The 16,930-nt window shown below is 43.4% G+C and overlaps 3 protein-coding genes across 3 annotated transcripts in view; 2 read left to right on the top strand and 1 right to left on the bottom strand.

Annotated features, from left to right (window-relative positions):
• Positions 1-799: 799 nt before the first annotated feature.
• Positions 800-2,967, top strand: LOC132474141 (uncharacterized). Its single transcript, XM_060074690.1, has 2 exons — positions 800-1,931; positions 2,147-2,967. The coding sequence occupies exons 1-2, from the start codon at positions 1,650-1,652 to the stop codon at positions 2,789-2,791; spliced, it is 927 nt and encodes a 308-aa protein (XP_059930673.1). The 5' UTR covers positions 800-1,649; the 3' UTR covers positions 2,792-2,967.
• A 2,444-nt stretch (positions 2,968-5,411) lies between these two features.
• Positions 5,412-7,052, top strand: LOC132474666 (putative nuclease HARBI1). Its single transcript, XM_060075490.1, is given in 5 exon segments — positions 5,412-5,813; positions 5,815-6,035; positions 6,117-6,229; positions 6,310-6,421; positions 6,534-7,052. Coding segments are annotated over 5 exon segments (936 nt in total). The 5' UTR covers positions 5,412-5,694; the 3' UTR covers positions 6,905-7,052.
• A 2,736-nt stretch (positions 7,053-9,788) lies between these two features.
• Positions 9,789-16,930, bottom strand: part of mylkb (myosin light chain kinase b) — an 81,624-nt gene continuing 74,482 nt past the window's right edge. Inside the window, exons 14-19 of the mRNA XM_060074660.1 lie at positions 15,582-15,734; positions 15,363-15,486; positions 14,870-14,960; positions 14,467-14,595; positions 12,459-12,571; positions 9,789-12,128 (exon numbers count right to left, since the gene is read on the bottom strand). Of these exons, the coding sequence (XP_059930643.1) occupies positions 12,003-12,128; positions 12,459-12,571; positions 14,467-14,595; positions 14,870-14,960; positions 15,363-15,486; positions 15,582-15,734 (736 nt within the window). The 3' untranslated portion in view covers positions 9,789-12,002. The remainder of the gene's footprint in view (positions 12,129-12,458; positions 12,572-14,466; positions 14,596-14,869; positions 14,961-15,362; positions 15,487-15,581; positions 15,735-16,930) is intronic.

Here is a 16,930-nt window from a genome sequence, read left to right as displayed (position 1 = left end):
CGCGGGGGGTTCGACTCCCAAGTGACACAAATTTATGTGAAGCTTAAAAAGTCCCAATTCTCATGCATATGGAATACTTATTCACTAAAGCTTATGGAATTATATTTTTGTGCTTATTTCGAACTTGAACCCATATTTTCAAGGCCGTGCAGGCATGGGGTAAAATGCATGATGATAGACCGGCGAATTTGAACCCCGGTCGCTTGTGTTCGCGCTACAGCAGCTACCTCTCAGTGGTTGAAAACATGCAATACATACATACATGCAAACTTACATAGGGTGTATTTAAAGTGAATTCCCTAAATGATAGAATGAGGCAGGATGGACGTTGCTTATGCATTTATAAATCATCATCATTCTATTTGGATTAATGGCGAACAATTCTGCATTTGGCATAGTTATTTTATAGACAATATGCAGAATCTTTCTTTTCACACACCTAGGTGGCACTAGGTCAAAGGTAAAGGCATATTTTCAAACGGCTTGTAACGGCTAATCAAACTCACACCTGGTGGCATGATATCACCCCTTTAAACAATCAGCCCCAGTATTCAATCAATTTCAGATCAAACCCTGGACCCTGTACACTAGCCCTCTGAGGGCCTCTCTCAATCAATCAAGAGTCACACATCTGAACAGATAAACAACCCAACATATTACTCCATTATACTACTACTATCGTACTACGATGTACTATATGTACGATATGTGCTTCTGACAGCACTCTGCAGTCTTTACGATGATAGAAACCATATTATTACTGTGTAAAATGTGTTTGAGGTCTTGCCTTAGTATACAGTTTTTTTCAATTGCTTGAACACTATCGACACATGCTTAGACCAAAGCAACACAACTTGAAGTTTTTGTTTCTATACCTTAAACACATGTAACCATTCCTTAAACAAAAGCGCTGCTTTGCACTTTAGTTGCAATTGTGCAACACACTTGCTCCTTTCTGCAACACACTTGCTCCTGCACACTACACAGTATTTCATACATAAGACACTTAATTCAAAAAATGACGTCTCATTGTACCATTGGGAAAACACATCTATTCAAAATCCTAAACACATTGGTTAATTGAGAATACTTACTTACACACCTGAAAACACTTTCTTCCAAAACTGAACACCAATCAGCCACCTACAAAAAGGCCTCAGTTAAGCCATTTTGAGAACTTTGCAAGCATGGATGCAGCAAGAGCAAGAGGCAGAGGAAGAGGAGGAAGAGGAGGACGTGGTGGAAGAGGCCGTGCACGGAACATTATTTCAGATGATATAAGAGCAACTTTGGTGGACCATGTCATCAACCATGGCCTGACTAATGAGGGAAGCTGGGCAGAGAGTCCACCCTCATCTAAGCCGTTTCACAGTTTCATCCATAATAAGGACATTCCGACTGGAAAACAGGTATGTCTTCAACTCTCTACTTTCTACTCTACTCAGACTGTATCTAGAGTATTTGCAGTACTGTACCATATGTATCACATGTACTGTATTGCAGGGTGGCTAATGCTCCTTTTTGAACGAAAGTGGTAGTTTTGTGATAACCTACATTGAGATGTTTCAGTAATTTCTATGGTATATACAGTACTGTAAAAAATAAGCAATCCAATACAGTAACATTTCGTGGTTGCTTTTTTCTATAGAATGACTAGAAGACATTCTGGGGGCGGACGCCAACGCCTGTTCACCCAACAGCAGGAACTTGCCATTGTGGACCTGGTCAGAGCAAACAATGCAATCCGTCTCAACCAGCTAAAGGAACAAATACTTGCAGATAGAGAAATGTTCAATAACATAGAGCGAGTGAGCATTGCCACTATCAGACGCATCTTGGTAAAGCACCAAATTACCATGAAGCAATTGTACAGGGTCCCATTTGAGAGAAACAGTGTCAGGGTCAAAGGACTTCGACGTGAATATGTACAGGTAAGTGTTACAGTCCTTCACATTTACAATACAGTATTGGTGTCATCCAGTTACAGCTGAATATGTGCCATTGGATCAGTACCACATAGATACATTCAGAGAGGTACCAGGTACCTGTTCGATGGGGTGGGGGTTCTGTATGTGTAGTACTGTAGTTGAGTGTTTTGAGTAATGCCATCTAAAATATGTATTGCATGTATTTTGTTTTGTTACAGCGCATCTTGGAGATGGATGGAGCTGCACAGCCTCATGAATTTATTTACATTGATGAGGCTGGATTCAACCTCAGCAAAACAAGACGACGGGGTCGTAACATAATTGGCCAAAGGGCAATCGTGCAAGTCCCGGGGCAGTGCGGGGGAAATATTTCATTGTGTGCTGCCATAAGCCTTCAAGGGCTACTGCACCATCAAACAAAACTAGGTCCCTTCAATACGGAACATATACTAACATTTCTGGATGCACTTCACGATGCAGCTGTACAGGACAGACCAGAGCAGCCCAGGTTTGTTGTTGTCTGGGATAATGTTAGTTTCCATCGGACTGCTCTTGTCCGCAACTGGTTCACCAACCATCCTCAATTTGAAGTCCTCTACTTGCCCCCTTACACACCATTTCTAAACCCCATAGAAGAATTATTTTCGGCTTGGAGATGGTGCGTATATGACCGCCAACCTCATGCTCGCATGCCTCTTCTGCAGGCAATGGAACAGGCCTGCGGAGACATCAACATGGGGTCAATCCATGGATGGATTCGGCACACAAGGCAATATTTTCCCCGATGCTTAGCGGAAGAAAATATTGCTTGTGATGTTGATGAGATCCTATGGCCAGACCCCAACAGACGGCAGGATCCATAAGCCCACCCATGCACAATTGCCATGTTTTTCTGTGTTCACAGTACAGTAGGGTTTATTTATTTATTTTTGCTCAAACTGTATTTACTGCACTGTAATGTACAGTACTGCAATGTACAGTATTTAGTATTTCTTTTGGTTGTGGTGAAAACGTGCCCTCTGTGAACTGAATAAAAACAGTGAACATGAAAGACTGCAGTGTTTTATATAAAGTAGACCAGTGTGTTGCTGCTGATCTGAAAGTGTATTCATACGATGCAAGTGTGTTTCATTTTGACATCAGAGTGCCATTTTCACAAAGAATTGTTAGGTTTCGATAGCCGAGTTTCAATTTGACATAGATGTGAATGGTTTATTTCCCAGTGTTGTTGTCTTATTTGCTTGTGTGTTGAGTTTTGACACAATGAGCCAAATTTTGCAAAACGTGTTCAAGCAATTGAAAAAAACTGTAAATACTCTTTTATAATTTATAATTAGTAATCTTGCTTTTTTTTTATTAATGGATTAGTCATTCTCCAGGAGTAAATTACAGCGAATAGCCATATGTTAGAAATACCCCGTACTATTCTCACACTGTTCAATTCTGAAAACCATTTCAGAGTCTTTCAAAAACAGTCTGTATTGTATCATTCCACTTTAAGGCCCCCCTTCCGAGTAGACCAGCTGCCGTGATTAGTCCAACGCTTTGCGCGTGCGTCGGCAAATTCACACCCCCGAGAGGTTGTGAACTTGCAGGTAGCCAAGAGGTGGGACTTCTGCACTTCAGCACCGCCCACAACTTTACGTAAGTAAAGTTTGACCTCAAACGAGCCGTTTCACACACTTATTGTGGGGCGTTCTCGGTGGGTGGGAGTACTCCCCCTGGCCCGGAATTAGATTGTTGGCAGAAGCTAGCTTAGCAGAGGTAAATCATGTAAACCTACGTCAAATAACAGTAAAGCAAAGGGAAAAGTTGAAAAAGCATGATATCACCCCTTTAAAGGTGGTCTGATGTAGAGGTGTGGTTTCCATTATTAGCGGGCTCTGGCAGGATACAACAACCAGCCCGTCCTGCTGCATGGTGGACTATTTTGCTCTCTCTCTCTTTCTTTAGTACATAAAACAGTAAAACAAAACACATGACAGGGACGGTCCCCTTTAACAGCCACTGAGTCCTCTGTCAGGGTGGTGGTGGGAACAAGAGAGTTCCACAAAGACAACTTAGGATGAAACTAAAGGTATTTAATAAGACAACTCAACATCTCTGTTCCTGTACAGGCAGAATAACACGACAACTGGGGAACCCCAAGGAATAAAGGACATGACCAAAAACAGAGAACCGACCAGGAACAAAGGAGGTGAAATAAACTGGGGAGTGATCAGGGAATGAGGTGCAGGTCAGAATATGGACAAGGACCCTCAGGTGAGGGGAATGAGGGGATTGCAGGCTGGAGATGTGGGGGAAAGTTTAGGGACATCTGGTGGACAAGGGTAGAATGAACACTTCACAACACGGACAAAGACAGATCATGACAGTCTGACTGGATGGCAATACACTGAAGTGCAAAGAAGAGATAAATTGGTAAGAATAAGTTCATGCACCCATACTTAAGTTGACTAAAAGAGGAATAAAAAATCATCTTTTGGAAATCGATCTTAAAGGAGACATATTATGAAAACAGCACTTTTCCTGGGATTTGGAGTGTTGTTGTGGGTAGATAGTGCTCCCACACGCATACAAACTTCGAAATAAGTCTTTACATGATCTTTTGAGTGAGATCCGCATTTCTGGAAGCAGCCCGCCTCCAGCTACCAAACAAGCGAATCAGTTTCGGCGCCCCCTCCTACGTAAGAAGGGGGCACATTTGAATATTACCTCCCACTTCCCCACTCCCCTCCAATCACAGCATCGCTAAGATTTTGTGGACCAGCGGAAGAGCAGCTCCGGCGGGGGGAACTCGGCGCTAGCCCTGCAGCTAAGCTCCGGGAGTACAATCCCTTTCTCTGGCGCCGAGCTCACCCCGCCGGAGCGGCCGCCGAAGGGAAGTCGGGAGGAGGAGATATGGAGTAGAAAGGGATGTAGGGACTGCCGCCGAGCTACCCCAGCCGGAGCTACTCGTCCGCCGGAGCTGCTAGTCTGCTGGAGCTGCCACCTAGCTTCGGCGCCAGTTCAGCTTCCGGAGTACACCGCCCGAGCTGCCAGACTGCGGCCGGACGGCTTCGATGGCGGCCGGCAGCTCCGGCGCGGGGAGCTCGGAGGCAGTCCGGAAGCTCAGCTCCCGGAGTACAATCCTTTTCCTCTCCATGTCGCGGTTCATGGACTTCAGAGAGTCAATGCCAAAGTTCCTTCCTCCCAATTCTGAGTCTTTACTTGTGGAAGTACCAGAGACGTCAGACACAGTCTTTATTATTCATAATATCATCCGAGGCGCACATAGCTTTTGGCCGTGATATTAGATAGATTATATACATACCCGTACATAATATTATTATTCTGTTATATTATATAGATATAGAGCTCCAGGAGTCAGGAAACGGCAACAATCCCTTCTCCTCCATGCTGTGGTTCAGTCTGACAGCTCATTGGTCAATGGGCAGTAGCTCATTTGCATCAATGCTACACACACCAGAAACAGCACATTCAGGGGCCCGTTTCAGAAAGCAGGTTTAGTGAAAACTCTGAGTTAGTTAACCCTGAGATGAGGGAAACTCTGGTTTTTCAGTTTCACAAAGCCAGTTCAGCTTTACTCTGAGTCAGTTACCCTGGCAACATACTCCGTGAACCTAACCTGCTCGCTGGCAGGTTTTCTTCAACTAACCCCGAGTTTCTCCTGCTCTTAAGTTGAAGCCTGCAGACTGAAGGCAGTGGCAGACATGGCGTGTCCTTTTATTGAAGAGCCAGTTGATGTCGAGGCGCAGATATTTGGATGTTTTATCATTCCCTGATGAGTAGCTACCTGTTTGAGCGTTTCCGTTTCTCTGCATCATCAATAATTTATATAAACAATATTCTCAGCCCTCACATCGCTCACATGACACATCGTGGACACGCTCAGTTCCGAGCAAATTCTTTGTATTGCACTTCGTTTTTTTGCCAACGGCAGTTTTTTGTATAACGTCGGTGATGCAGAGCATGTGTCCAAGGAAACTGTCTGTCGGGCTGTCCGAAATGTGACACTTGCACTGAAACGGCTACTATGCACGTTTGTAGTGTTCCCAAGTCACAGACCCACCAGACTTCTCAAAGAAGAGTTCCACAGAATTGCAGGTATCAGTCTAAGCAGTAATTCATTTATGTCATAAAGCTTTGAGACTTGAAGCACTAATCAGTCAATTTGATATATTTTAGGGTTTCCAGGTGTGATTGGCTGCATAGATGGCACTCACATTCCTATCATAGCTCCTTCAATAAATGAAGGAGATTATGTGAATAGGAAATCTGTCCACAGCATTAATGTACAGGTAGGCCTAAATAGTAGCCTTTAACATTCCAAATGAAATATGCTTCACTATACAGCTAATTACTGTTCTCCACTGTGAAGATCATATGTGACGCAGCCCACATGATAAATAATGTGGAAGCGAAGTGGCCTGGGTCTGTGTATGACTCACGAATGTTTCGTGAGTCTACACTGAGTGCCAGATTGGCCCGTGGTGAGTTTATATATATAGTTTATATATCCAGTATATAGTTATATCCTATGATCAATATTTTGTTTCCTCCTATTACAACTGAAACAATAAAGTGTATCTTGTATTATCATAGGGGAGTTTGATGGTTATCTACTCGGAGACAGAGGGTACCCCTGCCAGCGCTATCTGCTGACCCCTTACCCTGACCCTGACCCTTGCCCACAGCAACACTACAACTTGGCTCACTGCAGGACACGAGCCAGAGTGGAGATGACCATCGGCATACTCAAGGCCCGGTTCCAGTGCCTTCGTAGGCTCAGGGTCACCCCGGAAAGGGCTTGTGACATTATAGTGGCATGTTTGGTTCTCCACAACATTGCCACTATTAGAGGAGAACAATGTCCTACTCTTTCCCCCAATGATCCAGATAATAATCCTGACCCCCCTGCTGATGCACGAGATGGAAGAGCTGTTAGAGACATGATATGCTTCAATCATTTCTAACTGACTCTGCCTTTTTTCTGTTGGCTATAATGGAGGTCAAAATTTAAGATAACCAGAAAACACAAATTTGGAGACTTGTATGTATAAAAGGCATTTAGGTGTTGCTTTCATATAGACAATATTAAATACTGGCAGTGTTGGGATTTTTCTTTGTTTAGCAGATTTCCCTAATTACTTAAATATATCTATCACATATTGAATGCAGCCACAAAATGCTGTTTAATGAGGGCAGGCTAAACAACATCACAATTGCTTGTACTTAAATTATACCTTATCTGTTTTAACTACATTTTTATATTTCATTTTTAGTTGCAGCCAAGTCCGTTTGGGGCCTGTTGGGTTGCACCTGTGCGCACAAACACACATATGGAATATAATTGTTGAATAAGTGGAACATTCAAGAGAAAACATTTTCTTTTTCTGAAATACTCTGACTCGGTCAGCTATTTTTTTTCAAAGCGAGTTCCCGCTTTTTGGCTGCTGCCATAGTATTGCTTTTTAGTAAAAAGATATGCTCGCTTTCTGCATATGCAGTCATTAAGATTTGCAACTCCGCTGGGGAGAAGTAGGAGGATCGAAGCTTGTTAGTACTTGTTGCCATGGTGAATCATGTTATCTGTGTTCCATTGATGAGGGCTTTTTATATCCTCATGCACGAGTAACCTTGACTCAGAGTTGATTGAACTAAGCGTTATCACCTGTTCTGAAACCGAAAATTCAGAGTTTTACAGCTCAGAGTTGGTCAACCTAGAGTTAAGGTTTTAACTTCGAGTTTGTTGAACCTGCTTTCTGAAACGGGCCCCTGAAGGGACTGAAACAGAGCGGAATAGCGGTAGACAATATTTTTTTTCCTAAAAGCTATTTCCAGCAAACAGCTTCAAAAACATGTTTTCTGGAACTCAAATACTATGTTTACTTGTTGGGAAAACACCTAAATATGTCTCCTTTAATGCCTTAATCACACAAATGATGAAAAATCCAACCTTTTAGGCCACCAATGTTCTTTGTGAATGAATAATGTACCGTAAATAAATAAATGTTAAAATTAAAATACAGGGTGCATAAGGCTAACTGATATCCATGCCGATCTCTAGGTATGGTGAAGGGTAAGGGGTGAGGATGTGGGGCTATTTTAATTCCAAAGGCTTAGGTCACTTTACAGGATGCATAGTATCCTGGTTCCATGAAATAAATGGCCTTTAAAAATATCTGCCTGCCTCTATGCCTGCCTCGGGTTCCTATACTTATGTACCCTGTATTTTAATGAAGAACATTTGTTTATTTACGATACATTATTCATTCACAAAGAAAATGTGTGGCCTAAAAGGTTGGATTTTTCCTCATTTGTTTAATTAAATTTAAATAAATAATTCAAATAAAGATCAATTTCCAAAAGACTATATTTTTATTACTCTTTTTAGTCAGCATGGGTGCATAAACGTATTCTTACCACTGTAATTAGTAGCGAAAGCTTGGGGCAGAGAGTCCAAATAAAATCAATAATTCTAATGTCAACCATGCAGAAAGTACAATACAAATGTGATGTCTGATATCTGGAGGAACCCTTGTTCAACGGGGACGTTTGACCTGTTCAAGGTCAGGTGGCGCCTACTAGAATCAAGACACCAAGACTCAGGTCAAATATTACATACACTGATGTCCTCTGTTTCTTTTTAACCACCTCCCTTGACCTTAATGGAAAACGTCATGAAGAGATATTAAGGAGAATTAGAAAATGAGAAAATCCAACAGTTACGCTCGGCTACGTCGTTACTACAAGGTTCTGTAGATTATAGTGGAAGCATCTTACATACATAGCTCTATGCCTTCTTACTGTCTGTAGAAACGTGGACAGTCCCGTAAAAAATAGTACTTCATTACAAAGGTGGGAATTTAACTAAGATAAGTTGTAAAGGTTTACCAGTCACAAAATTGTAATTGTAATTGTAGGGCATTTTCATTGTTTGTTCTCCTGGTCATCCGAATGGTGCGTTGATTTAAATGTTTTTGCCTTAAGGAATTATTCGTTTATTTTGTAACAACGACCAGCTCACAGTATATTATCCAGCTTATTGTCAGCTTACAGCTAACTGTCTTACACAAAAAATAACAAGAAACAATTCTTACAGTGGTTTCACAATAATTGTATTGTTTTCTCTAAAAAGATTAGGCAGTTAGATTCTAAGGTTGGAACTGTTTCCATAGCAATGGCCTGTTATTCATAGCAGTGGTTTGCTATTCAGAATTAAAATACTTGAAACAAGTGACAGATAATTTACAACAAGCCGTCATTATCGTGAAATATCCCCTTGAATAACCTGAAAGAAGTTTATTCTGCGATAATGCGAAGCTTGCTGTACAGGATCCACCTTATCAAACGGCTACTAACTTAAGAAAACAACAAACAAGATTATTGATTTAAATTGCATTGCATGAAAAAAATATTGTTGGTTAGATTAGACGGTTTGGAATAGTCCAAAGCCGCAGTCTGCTAAATATAGCCATGGCCTGCTGTCATGGAGGCAATAAGACGCTGTTTGTTCCCTATGAGTGTCCTCTGGGGGCAGCAGTCCCTTGAGGGGAGGGAGCGGCCTAATGACCTCCTGTTTACTGCAGCCCCCATCATTGACGTACACTGGTTGTGTGGTCAGTAGACAGGGGGTCCTAATGAGAAGTGAGAGGACAGTGGTTCCCTGGGAACTCATTAGTGATGATTTGTAAAGCTAATACGATAACAGAGTTAGGTCAACAGTGTAGTTGGATAAAGATAATATTACACTTGATGCTTTCATGGAGTTCAGGTCCCCAAACATTGTTTTCCATCTTTGGTGAGAGTAAAAACTCCTTCTGGAGGATCTTCTAAACAAGAGGAGGACCAGGGATGTTGGTTTTGTGACAATACGTTTATTAAGTAACTGAATAAGTACAGCAACGGTGCTCTCCTATAAGCCAGATGAAAACACGGGCTACATACATCAGGAACAAACAGAACCTCAGAGTGACAATTAGCAGATAATATCATATCATAAATCTGTGCTTAAATAAGTCAAAAAAATAAATCCTTCTTTATAACATCAATTGAACAGTCTGTGTCAACCAAAGTGAGTAATACGATCACACCAAGAACACCTGTGACATTCCAAACGGATCTAAACCAGAACTCAAAGCATTTAAATAAAGTTCAGAGCCCACGCTACGCTGGAATGTGGCGTTACCATGGGGATCTCATAAGGCATTACTGGGACACATGGACGATGTCATACCTCAGGCACATCGGATGACTTCAGCTCACCATACACAGCTCTTGAGTTAGTCTGTGCTATAGTTCTGTAATCTAGAGAACTTCCAAAGGTTCGATCAACCTGGGTGGTTGCTGGGTTTTATTTTTAAACTTCAACGGCCGGACTCCTTAGGAAGGAATGTGCTTGTTTGAATCTCTTGTGGTAGAATCATTAAATAATGAAGTATAACTTAAGCACATCTACTTTCTAAGAGTTTTGCCCAGAAAACGTCAGGTAGGATCAGACACGCACTAAAGACCAGGGGAATCTCCATGGCGATCCAAAATGGTCCTTTTGGTAAACTCCTTTCTGCAGGCTTGCTGCTGAGCTTGTAGCTAGCTGTATATGTATTAAACTTAGTAACTCTAACCAAGTAGGCACTGATAACCACATGGGGAAGTGTAGTTTGGCTGACTAGTGTGTGGTAGGCAGAGGACAGCCCATAATCTCCTTTTAAGGGTCGGACGGTTGCTACCCAACTCAAACCCTAGCGCTAAACGTTCTCACCCCCTTACGATGCTTAAAGTTATAGCTCAAGGTTAATAACTTGGCAATAACTAACTCCATGACTGTATAAAAACATAGTCAACGGGTCAGAAGATGAGAGACAAAGTGGTAAGCTGAGAAACAAGTCCTGAAGAGCTATGGCTCTGAGCAGTGAAACATCGAAGACCTTTTTCGTCACTGTTATCCTTGTGATAGTCAAACGCAAGACCCGTTATTCATAAACAATCCTCATTCATTTCTACATTTGATTTTAAGGTGATATTATAAACCATTTGCTTTGTGCCAAAGGTCACTACCCACAAGGCCACAAAACCTGCCCATGATGAGTCTGCCTCTGGGGGAGGAGTGTGTGTGTGTGGGGGGGGGGTGAACGGGCTGAGGTTGGCTCTGATTGTCGTGTAGTCTAGTCTCGTCGAGTATCTCAAGAAACGTGGTTTTGCTGCCCCCTGCAGAGTTGAGACTATCTGGCACAACTTGGATAGTGTGGCGGGGACTGAAACCAGCCACCAGCCACTTATAAAAGCTTGAAATGCTATTACCAGTAGTGAATAATGATGTGCCAGATAGTGAAACTTTAATTTGAGCTAAGTGACAGCGCCATTCATTTGAGAGGTGTGGATAAATCAGTCAGCCATTATTCAAATATATCTAACGGACCTAGTTCGCTAAGTGGGAAGGATCAATAAATGGTTACCTTTGGGATGTAGGACACTGGCCTCACACTAGGAACACAAACACCAGTAGTCACACCTGTAGTCACACATGTGGTCACACCTGTAGGCAAACACCCGTAGGAACACTTGTAGACACACTTTTAGGTAAACCTCTTGACACACTTGTAGGCACACCTGTAGACACACGTGTTGACACACCTGTAGGCCCAGGTGTGACCATACCTGGCTCAAATAGCCCGCAACCCAGTTACAATTACAATTAGGGCATTTAGCAGGCGCTTTTATCCAAAGCGACACATACACACATTGACACACCGACGGCAGAGTCAACCATGCAAGGTGACAGCCAGCTCGTCAGGAGCAGTTAGGGTTAAGTGACTCGCTCAGGGACACATCAACACTCAGCTAGGAGGAGCTGGGAATTGAACTAGTGACCTTTTGGTTACAAGGCTGCTCTACCTCCTGAGCTAAGCCGACCCCAGTTCCCTTGTTGTAGAGCTGGGTGGTGGGTGGATTTGAGCCGGGTGAGTGGGTCTGTGATTCCGGTTGTGGTTCAGGTCTGGACTGATCCCTCAGGAGAGACATGGGAAGATCAGACCTGACCAGCACACCTTCCTCCCCTGACGGTTCCATAGTTTACTCCTCCTCCTCCTCCTCTTCCTCTCCAGCCATCACCTCCACCAGGAGCTCTGCGGTGCAGGTGGCTTCTCCCAGACTGTTGACCGCCTTCACCGTGTACTTAGCATCATCATCCCCAGACACCTGCACACACACACACACACACACACACACACACACACACACACACACACACACACACATACACACACACACACACACACACACACACACACACACACACACACACCTTTACCTGTCTGTCTACACCCTCACACACATACACCTGTCTGTCTGCCTGTCTGCAGAGATAGATACCTTACCTGTCTGTCTTTCTGTCTACCTACAAAGAATCCCATGTTCCTCATAGCTATCTATAGTAATAATAGAGATACTAAACCTCAATCAATATAACAATGAAATAAATAAATATAATCTACCAATTTTAACCAGGATTATATTATGGGATGTCACCTCAGATATGACCAGGCTACAGTTGCCCTCTTCATCGTAGTCGATTTGGAAGTGCCGGGTCTCTCTGATTGGCTGATCATCCTTATACCACACCACCTCCGGGTCCGGGTAACCTAGGAAACCAACAGATACACTTAAACTGGCAATCTGGTAAACCAACTCTCCACGGGTAACCTAGGAACCAATAGTTCTCACTACTGGTAACCTAGGAAACAAACAATACTCATTACTGGTAACCTAGGAAACCTTCACTACTCACTACTGGTAACCTAGGAAACTGAAAGTACTAACTACGGGTAACCTAGGAAACTGACAGTACTCTTTAACTATAGAAACTATTGTGTAGATGAGTTATCAATTCTGTAGTCATCTTATGTGTAAAGGGGACATCTTCTAACATACTCACTACTGGTAACCTAGGAAACCGGCAGTACTCACAACTGGTAACCTAGGAGACCAACAGTACTCACTACTGGTAACCTAGGAAATCAACAGTCCTCACTACTGGTAACCTAGGAAACCAACAGTGCTCACTACTGGTAACATAGGAAACCAAAGGATAAACAGTACTGGTAACCTAGGAAACCAACAATACTCGCTACTGGTAACCTAGGAAACCAGCAGTACTCACTACTGGTAACCTAGAAAACCAACAGTACTCACTACTGGTAAGCTAGGAAACCAACAGCACTTGCTACTGGGAACCTAGGAAACCATGAGATAAACAGTACTGGTCTACAGTACTAGTAGCTGGTCAGTACTAGTCTACAGTACAGTTCAGTTCTGGCCTACTGGTAACTGGTCAGTACTGGTCTACTGGTAACAGGTCAGTACTGGTCTACTGGTAACTGTTCAGTACTGATCTACTGTTAACTGGTCATAACTGGTCTACTGGTAATGGGTCAGTAATGGTCTACTGGTTTACTGGTTACTGGCCAGTACTGCTCTACTGGTAACTGGTCAGTACTGGTCTACTGGTAATGGGTCGGTACGGGTCTACTGGTAACGGGTCAGTACTGGTCACTGATCAGTAGTGGTCTAATGGTGACTGGTCAGTACTGGTCTACTGGCAACGGGTCTGCTGGTAACTGGTCAGCTGGTAACTGGCCAGTGCTGGTCTACTGGTATCTGGTCAGTACTGGTTACTAGTGATGGGTCAGTACTGTTCTACTGTTAACGGGTCTGTACTAGTCAACTGGTAACTGGTCAGTTCTGGTCTACTGGTAACTGTTCAGTACTGGTTACTACTGGTAACTGGTCAGTACTGGTTACTAGAGATGGGTCGGTCGCGAACGATTCGGTCAGAACGAACGAATCCCGAAGGAGAACGACGAGAAATTATTCCCAAAACAAGAGAACTGATTCTTTTTTTTTAAACATATAACAAAAATATGGTCACGTAAATAAAATATACAAACAGAGCTTTGTTTCCCCGTGACCTTATATTGATCGAGTCTAAAACGTTCTCAACGATTCAGCCAATAAGAGTACTACAGCAGGTAGCAATCGCGTTGCCATGGCACATGGGTAAACAAATGATAAGGCACCGCCACACTAGCTTCAATATCTTGAAAGCACTTTGTTTTATTTTTATTTTGTTCTACATCACAATTGCATGCTTTAATAAAGTATTGTTTTTACCTACCATTACGAGTCTCGTTTTGTCTAGTAGGGAACACAATGGTGATTCACTGCTTATTAGCACTACTTGGAAGACGCCATTTAATTCTTACTGCACCCCATTATGTATTAAGGATATTTACGAAAAAAAGGCACGTATGTGCTTTATATATTTGCTTAATATTTACACTTAACCTGGCTAATTTCCCCAGAACATTAGAAAGTAGTAGGCTACATGCATGTTGACATTTATTCCATAATTTCCGATTCCCTGCCAAATGAAGTAACAGACCATCTGACTCAACGAACGAATCAAACAAAGAATCAAACAAACGAATCGTGAACTGATTCTGGGAAAATAACCGTTTTGCCCATCCCTACTGGTTACCGTCTATCTTGCAGTGGAAGCGTGCGGCACTCCCCTCCACCACCTCCACGTCCTTCATGACGGAGCTGAAGGTCGGCTTCCCCTCAACCTTCTGGTCATATTCTAGACACTCCAGGAACTGGTTGTCCTCTGCACACGGATACAGAATACACACACACACACACAGACAAACAAACACACACAAATACACACACAAACACAGATGCAGGTCACACACACAAACATGCAGATACTGGATACACACACACACACACACACACACACACACACACACACACACACACACACACACACACACACACACACACACACACACACACACACACAGATTACACACGCACACACACACACACTAAAATGTAACATGAGCAAAAGTGTGTAGAGCATCCAGTAACACACACACCTTCTGTCGGGGAGCCCTTCTTGGCACTGACTCCAGCCAGCATGGCCATGGAGGACAGCCTGCTGATCGCACGCACAGCATGGCCCGTTTTCTACACGCACATACACACACACACACACACACACACACACACACACACACACACACACACACACACACACACACACACACACACACACACACACAGATACACAAAAGACAACACAAAGGTCACCTTTGCGTCAGCTTTTATCCAACGGGACATTTTGGGCATCTTGCTCTCGCGTGCCAACTGGCAGATCGAGGGAACAAACCAAGTGCCTCCTTAAGCACTAGACCATTATTTCCTGTCTACCTGCCACAACCTGCAAAGGATATACTTCCTGCCTAGCTGATACCTGTTACGTCCTGTGGAGAATATACATCCTGTCTACCTTTCTCCACAGGAAGTGTCAGATGCACTTCCTTTCTAACTGCCACTTCCTTCAAAGAATGTACTTTACTTTGTGTGTACCTGCCACTTCCTGCGGAGAATGTACTTCTTCATCCTCTCCTTGGACAGCTTCTTAGCCTGCATGGTATTGGTGTCCTGCTTCAGCCAGGGGTGTTCTACACAGCTGGCACAGGTCAGACGGGCCCTGGGGGGAGGCTGGGGATTAGGGCCTGAAGCAGAAAGGTTTCTAATGAATGACTGACCAGCAAGTCTATATGAGATGTTGTGAGGGTTCAGCACTTCATGTTCTTCTTCAGCAGGTTGGTGATGAAGTCCTTGGCGTCATCAGAGATCTCGTCAAAGGCCTCATCCTCAAAGTCCCAGGTGGCCGAGGTCACGTTGGACAGGGTCTCGTTGTCGTTGTCCCCCATGAAGGGAGAGAGACCGCTCACCCTGGGGGAGAGAGCTACGTCAGCCAACCTGGACCACACTGGTCTAGTCTGGTGTGGGCTACAAGTACAGTCAGGGGTAAGGGTTAGAGGTCAGGGGTTAGGGTTAGAGGTCAGGGGTAAAGGTTTGAGGTCAGGGGTTAGGGTTAAGGGACCTTAACCTGTCTGTAGGGTTAGGATCAGGGTTTAAAGGTCAGGGGTAAGGGTTATAAGGGTCTTACAAAAAGTAATATATCTCCTGTCTTCCACATGTCTGTAGGGTCAGAGGTTAGAGGTCAGGGGTTAAGGTTAGGGTCTTACAGTAGTTCTAACGTTATAGTTATAATTATGATGCCTACCATGTCACATCTCTAGCTGTACATTTGGTTATTTAACCTGACTCTTTTACTTTTTTTACTTTTGCTTGTTAGCTTTTATATACTGGAGAGGTTAGGGTCAGGGGAGGGGACAGGGGTTAGAGGTCAGGGTTATATATTGTGTGTAGTCCCCAAGGTCCTGGAGAAAGTAGTTTATGAACAATTGTATCAATATGCTGTGGATGCCAAACTCCTCTATGAATTCCAATCAGGGTTCAGACAGTCACATTCAGCTGACTCATGTCTACTGTACCTAACTGACTCCATAAGGGGCGAAATAGATAGGGTCATGCCACATAGCAAACTATGTGGCATGATCCTAATTGACTTACAGAAGGCCATTGATACGGTCAAGCATAGCTGACTGTACAACAGGTTGTCATCCTTGGGCATGTGCCCTTCCGCCTTAAGATGGTTTGTTTCCTACCTCTCCGGTAGATCCCAAAAGACTGAATTCCAAGGTCATATAACCAAAGTACAACTGGTAATTTGTGGAGTTCCACAAGGGAGTGTCATAGGGCCATTACTGTTTTTAATCTACATCAATGACATGAAGTCCGCCTGCAATGAGAACTTGTTTTTAGATGCTGATGATTCAGCTATTATAGCCTCCAACAAAAATGAGCTTGTGCTGCATGCCATTTTGCAAGAGGAATTCAGTAAGATCAGGGTCTGGCTATTCAACAATAAATTATCTCTCTGCCAAGACTGCACAAGAAAGAGTTGTCAGGTATCAGCCTTGGTGGGCAGCTCTTCCCTGCCAAGCCCTCAGTGACCTATTGAGGATGCTGTTTAGACAGCAACCTAGATGGGGGGAGCATGGCTTCAAAGGTCATGAGCAAGG

The sequence above is a fragment of the Gadus macrocephalus genome, chromosome 16 (assembly GCF_031168955.1).
Source record: "Gadus macrocephalus chromosome 16, ASM3116895v1".
Classification (NCBI taxonomy): Eukaryota; Metazoa; Chordata; class Actinopteri; order Gadiformes; family Gadidae; genus Gadus; species Gadus macrocephalus.
Note: the sequence above shows the minus strand (reverse complement) of the source record. Positions and strands in the feature narration are given on the sequence as shown.